The 6907-nt window shown below is 41.9% G+C and overlaps 1 protein-coding gene across 1 annotated transcript in view; it reads right to left on the bottom strand.

Moving 5' to 3' along the window:
• Positions 1 to 3675: 3675 nt before the first annotated feature.
• The window catches only part of ALS2CL (ALS2 C-terminal like), an 84249-nt gene continuing 81017 nt past the window's right edge, over positions 3676 to 6907 (bottom strand). The window contains exon 28 of the mRNA XM_088450796.1: positions 3676 to 6264. Within this exon, the coding sequence (XP_088306922.1) occupies positions 6217 to 6264 (48 nt within the window). The 3' untranslated portion in view covers positions 3676 to 6216. The remainder of the gene's footprint in view (positions 6265 to 6907) is intronic.

Below are 6907 nucleotides of genomic sequence, written 5' to 3'. Positions count from 1 at the left end.
GTTCAGTGTGAACAGGGCTGACCTGGGAGTAACCCAGATCAAAGGTGCAGTGTAAATGGGTCTGACCAGGGTTGGAACCATGTCCAAAAACCCAGGTCGGACCTGGGTTTTTGGTGGAAAAGAGGTATTAGGTGGAAAGTTACTTAGGGGGATATTTACTAAAGTGAGAGTTTTTAGAAGTGAAGATGTTGCCCATAGCAACCAATCAGATTCTAGTGATTATCTCCTAGAAAAGGGGTTCCTAACCACGGTCCTCAAGGCACACTAACAGTCCAGGTTTTAAGGATAGCCAAACTTGAGCACAGGTGACTTAATTAGTATTCAATTATTTTGATAGCCATGGTTGAGCACAGATGGTTATATCACTAAAACCAGGACCGCTAGTGTGCTTTGAGGACTGAAATTGGGAAACACTGTCCTAGAAGGTGCTAGTTAAATGTTAAGTAGAATCTGATTGGTTGCTATGGGCAACATCTCTACTTCTGAAAACTCTCAATTTAGCAAATATACCCCTAAGTTTAGTTTTTTCCGGTGATTGCAAAGTGATGGGCATCGCCAGGGGTTCAGAATACATACAGCATTTACTAAAGGTTGTTTTGATCTTCTACAACAGGGATGGGGGAACCTCAGGCCTGGGGACCGTATAAGGCCTGTGGAATAATTTGGTGTGGCCCTCTGAGCTTTTTTCTGATAGCCAGATGAGGCTATGAGGGTGCCTAGAATGTCACCCTGTAGCCAGAATCTATGCAGCAGTGCCGCCTGGAGAGTCCTTAGGATGCTTCATACGGTCACACCGCTGCGCCGGGCATTGCTGTAATCACAGACGAATGTGGCCCCACCCCTGTGTGACATCACAGGGAGGGGGCGTGGCCTGCACCGGGCACTGCAAATAAAGTTATATAGATCAAAATGGCCCTCGGCAGAAAAAAAGGTTCCCCACCCCTGTTCTACAAGAAACTCGCTGTCTGTTTGTAAAGTCCTATCCCGAATCTTTTTATCATTTTATGAAGTGCAAAAATTTGCACAAAAAGGAAAACAGACTGAGCCACCCCCAATAAAATGCTACTCAGCTCTAGACTTTTACGCATAGGCTGGTAGTGGGGGAAAAAACCGAGAGTGGACAAAGAGCCTGAGGTCCCAGCGATTTTCCATTAACCAGCACTGGGCTTTACCAGCCGGGGCTGGTGGTGCTATACCAGAGGGATGGACACTCGGCCGGTTAGCACAGTGCTGGAATCCCTAGGAAAGTGCGGCCCACAAAAAAACGTACTTACGGACAGTTAAGTTGCATGTGATTGTGTCACGTTGGCTCTGCTCCTGCCATACAAATCCCAGCAGTGCAAAATATAAGCAGGGGATGAACAGTGATTCATTTCTCTGTAATCTTAACTAAAAACCCTTTTAAAAAGTTTCCTTGGGACAGATGGCATAATCTCACCATGCTAATCCAAGCAAAAAACAGGCAACAACTCAAAATGGGCGCAAACTTGGGAGTAACGGCTCTTATGCTGCTACACCACAATTTTAGGAATTTGGTTACCACCACCAAGGACGGGTAACAATGAAATTATTTTTTTCTTAAAATGAGCTCTGCCTTTACTTACACACAGGCCACGAATCCACTTGCCGATTAAAATGAGCAATTGAACGATAACGATATCGTTCAATCGCTCATCAATCGTGCACAAATCGGGCATGAAATTGTCAAAAAAGACCAGCGACGTGCGCTTCCACTGGTTGTTTTTGACATCAATCATCGCCTGAACATGCCGATAACGACAGATTGACCATGATCAGGGGGATGAGAGAGGTAGCCTACACTGAATGACATATCGTTCAGTGTAGGCACTACAGGGAATGAGGAACGACTGTACAATTACAGTGTTGTAATCGTACGGTCGTTCCACTATCTGCTAGAGGATACTCCGCTTTAGTGACGATAAATGTAACACAAAATGTCATCCGCTACTTTCTTACGCCACACGTCTGGGCCCCTAAGCTGACCCGTATATCCCAGCACTACACAATGATCTGCCGCACTACGGATGTCGGGTGGTTATAAAACGTAATGTATACAAAATTTACATAAAAACTCTGCTGAAACATTGGTAATAATAAAAAAAATAGTTTATTTACACATAGAAACAGAATTTGATGGAAAAGGGAACATCCCGGTCCATATACATTGCCTTTTATGTGTGCTCTTGTTTTTAATATTATCCCAATTTTTTTATTACAAATCTGTGTATTTCAGAAAATAAATTGATCTTCTATAGTAACTCACTAATACGAATTGAAACATGACTATTACCGGTTACTCATATAGCGCGCACATATTCCGCAGCGCTTTACAGATAGTATTTGTCATTCACATCAGTTCCTGCCCCAGTGGAGCTTACAATCTATATTCCCTATCACGTACATACACACTAGGGTTATTATTATTATTTTTTGTTAGAAGCCAATTATACTACTAGTTTGTTTATTGGAATTTGATTCACAACTAACCTGCACAAGTACGGATATATTATAATTATTACTATTATGCTATATAAACAAGAACAGTATGAACAAAACAAGAAAAAAAGTGACTTACACTATAGAGTATTGTAGGACATGGACAAGGTTTATACACATTGCTACATCAACTATTATAGTACCCAAATGAGAAGTAGCACAGCAGTACCCACAGGTTTGGTGCTGCTGTTGGCATTGGGAGAGGAGATGATGGTACAGTCAGGTGCATAAATATTGGGACATTGACAGAATTGTCATATTTTGGCCTCTATTCACCACCACAATGGCTTTGAAATTAAACAAACAAGATGTGCTTTACCTGCAGACTTTCAGATTTAATTTGAGGGTAATTACATCCAAATCAGGTGAACGGTGTAGGAATTACAACGGTTCTATATGTGCCTCCCACTTTTTAAGGGGCCAAAAGTAATGGGACAAACTAAACAATCCTAAATCTAACTTTCACTTTTTAATACTTTGTTGCAAATCCTTTGCAGGCAATTACAGCCTGAAGTCTGGAACGCATAGACATCACCAGACGCTGGGTTTCATCCCTGGTGATGCTCGGCCAGGCCTCTACTGCAAATGTCTTCAGTTCCTGCTTGTTCTTGGGGCATTTTCCCTTCAGTTTTGTCTTCATCAAGTGAAATGCATGCTCAATCGGATTCAGGTCAGGGGATTGACTTGGCCATTGACTTTTTAGCCTTAAAAAATTATTTGGTTGCTTTTGCAGTATGCTTCGGGTCATTGTCCTAATGTTTTTGCTATCTCTCTGATGGGTTTGTTTTGATTGTTCAGCCTAATGATGGCTTGCTTCACTGATAGTGACAGCTCTTTGGATCTCGTATTGAGAGTCTACAGCAACTGATTCCAAATGCAAATGTCACACTCCAGACCTTTTACCTGCTTAATTGATAATGAAATAACGAGGGAAAAGCCCACACCTGTCCACGAAATAGCCTTTGAGTTGATAGTCCCATTAGTTTTGGCCCCTTAAAAAGTGGGAGGCACAAATAGAAACCGTTGTAATTCCTACACCGTTCACCTGATTTGGATGTAATTACCCTCAAATTAAGTCTGAAAGTCTGCAGGTAAAGCACATCTTGTTTGTTTAATTTCAAAGCCATTGTGGTGGTGAATAGAGGCCAAAATATGAAAATTCTGTCAATGTCCCAATATTTATGCACCTGACTGTATAAGCGAGGGAAGGAAAAGCACATAAGGAAAGAGGAGCTTATAGTCTAAAGCCGTGGTTATCCCAAAGTGCTATTTTAGATTCATTCTGAAACACGGTTAGTAGAATTTAGAGCATGGTGTGATAAATATATCAACTTTGGGATCACAGTAGCTGCATCTGCCTGTGACGGAAGTACATTTTCTTTGGGATAACATCTCCAGCTGGCTGCATGCAATATACTTGTGTATATATATGTTACTTTTTCATACAAGTGCTTCCTAGTGGAAGGCCGTCATAGTTTTGCAACAATGACACCAATCTAGACCTAAACAAAGGAAAATAATTCTTGAAGAGCCTAAAGCGCTGTCTGAGAGCTGTTGTTATAGGGGGTGTCAGCCCCTAGCTAAACAATTAGATATAAATAGAGATTATACCAGCGCTAAAAGAGATATTAAGTAAAACGGACACTTTATAGTGAAAAAGTGATATCTCTGGACCCAATATACTGAATGAATTTGACATCCTCTAATATGGAATTTGATACTTCTTTTACCTACTGATTGTTTTAAAGAACATCCGTTGGATCTACATCAGCCCAACTTTGTGCAAACATCAGCTGCTAAGGGACTGTATGAAATCTGTGATACCTGGAACCGGTAATATCTCGCTGCCTATATGGAAGTACTGTACATGGACATGATCTAATGAGTGAGACTATATTTGAATCTTTACAAAGATATTTATGAACTTTTAATGAACGGTCGGTCCATTTGAGCAAGCTTTTTATTCTACATGGTCTATTAATAACTTATATGTGAAGTATACTGGAGATTTACTGTAGTTTTATATGCAATAAATGATATAACTTTTTCACTATAAACCGTCCGTTTTACTTAATATCTCTTAAGTGCATTTTAGCGCTGGTATCATCCCTATATCAATCTACACCGGTCTATTATTTTACATGCTATTTATGCAAATTTTAATGAATGTCATCAGGTCGCTTCATTCAACACAGTGATTAAAGTTAATAGGCATCGTAACCTCAATTGGCTGATGTGCGTTAGCAATAGTTTGTAATGGCGTACAGTAACCAACGCTGTCACAGGCAAAATATATGAACCATCTTAGTAAGGATTCTGTAGCATACGGCAGAAAGCGAAGGCAATTTTCTTTAGCGAAACGCGTTAGTTTCTAAATTCCCTTTACTAGAGATTTGCAAATGTGCTGCAGTACAATTATAAAGTACCAATATCTTGTCTAGTTCAAATAAATAATTCACTCCGCTTCTCTGTACAAAGCAATCACGACTTCAACACGAGTCTACATTATTCACTCCATAGGTTTGTGTAGAATGAGGTCTCTGATATGTGTCCAAAAAAAGGATAAAAACCATAAGAAATGTAAATTTGCCATACCAAATATCCAATCCCCATAAATAAACACTTTATTTCATACATTTCCTGTAGTGTAGCAATAGTTTGTGAATATTTACATACATACACTGCAGCTACCTCTACTATAATAAATAGGAAGACGTTACTGTATAATAAATAATTTCTGTATATGGCTGATGCAATTTATCGGCTCTCTGCTGGTCTCAGAGGAGGTCACTTGTAGTCAGTGCCATAACAGGACGGCAGTGCGCTTTGTGTCGGCCCCGCCCCCCTGAGTGCATGACATTGCACCAAGGGGCCACTAACACCAGGAAGTGCAGCACTGTACAGGGTGCATGTCCGGAGCATCCAAAGGGCATTCTAGGTGGCACTGCAGCAACGATAATGGCTGCTAGCCCTGCACTCTGTGTGATGGTACAGCTTGCACACCCCTAGTTACGGACCTACCTGTATAGTATAAATTGATCCAAGGCATTAAGCGTAACATATTTTTTTGTTTTTTTTTTGTAAATGTTCATTTCTCCTGTCACAATATAAAGTATAAAAATCAGCAGTTGTATTGTCTTTACAATAGTAACTATCATGATGTGTGCTTTTGAATTGTTTGGCTGCCCTATGCTCAGGCACACCATTAAATTAATGATTACCCGGCAACATTTACCAAGTCTTCATGCTAATATATAGAGTAGGACGATTTATCAGGGAGAGACGGGGAAGTCTGGAATTTACTATAAACAAGAAATGCACCCTGTTATTATAGGGAACAAATGTGTCTGCAGTAACACTCCTGGCCAGTAGGTGGAGCAAATCCCAGATTATTCTCCCTGCTTTTTTGTTAATTGGTAAACTATCCTAAGGGTGGGTTTATATATACACTTTCTAGATGTGTCTGTGATTGATGCGTATTTAATGAAATGCATATACTGTATATACATCTAAATGTAATGTGCCAAAAAATGTGCAGTCACTCCTACTAAAATCCTGTGCGACCCTGGGTTTAAGTGCTATTATGGAGCAATCAGCGGGATCTCCTTAATTAGAGATGAACTAAGAAAGTACAGTTCCTTTAAGCTTGGTTGCATTATCCCCGGAAGTCCTGCGATCAGTCCCAGCACTGAGGCTCTGTCACTTGAATAGCCGGGTTTCATCTTTTTGAATGTGTTCGTAGCAGGACTGTGGAGACAGAAGGAGATGTTATGTGACCTGATAAATAAATATTCCTGTTCATTTCATGTCGACCATACAAGTAGGTTCTGCTCCTCTACCAGCACCAGGATCACTGACCAGGGCTGGCGTGTCAATGGGCAAACTAGTAGCGGGATTCATTGTGGCACAGCCAGACTGGTCAGCGAGGTTGGAAGACGTCTGCACACGAAGGGCCTGAGTCTATTGGCGATCGCCCAGCTGCGACTTTATGCAAATTCCGCTAGAAACTCCTTCCCTCGTGTACATCTGTGTGGCCTAATGTGCAAGGACGGAGGTGCCCGCTGTCAGCTCCCGTGCACGCTGTGATACAGATTGGTGTGTCGTCACATGCAACCATCGGTCACACCCAGGGCCGATTCTACCGTTACGCATGGTACGCAGCTGAATAGGGCGCCACATTGTGGAGGGCGCCTCAGCTGCGACCATGCGGGCCGCGGGCAGACTGTGTCTCTGTGACACAGCTGCACCGCGCGTGTAGCGCTGACCGGACGGAGTTCGGTCAGCACTACACAGTGACAAACACACAGCCGCCAGCGCCGGCAGCTGTGTGTTTGTTTTGAGTGGCAGCCAATGAGAGTCTGTCAGACTCTCACTGACTGCCGCTGTGCCC

The sequence above is a fragment of the Taudactylus pleione genome, unplaced genomic scaffold (genome assembly GCF_031769625.1).
Source record: "Taudactylus pleione unplaced genomic scaffold, aTauple2 ptg000524l, whole genome shotgun sequence".
In the NCBI taxonomy this organism is placed as follows: Eukaryota; Metazoa; Chordata; class Amphibia; order Anura; family Myobatrachidae; genus Taudactylus; species Taudactylus pleione.
Note: the sequence above shows the minus strand (reverse complement) of the source record. Positions and strands in the feature narration are given on the sequence as shown.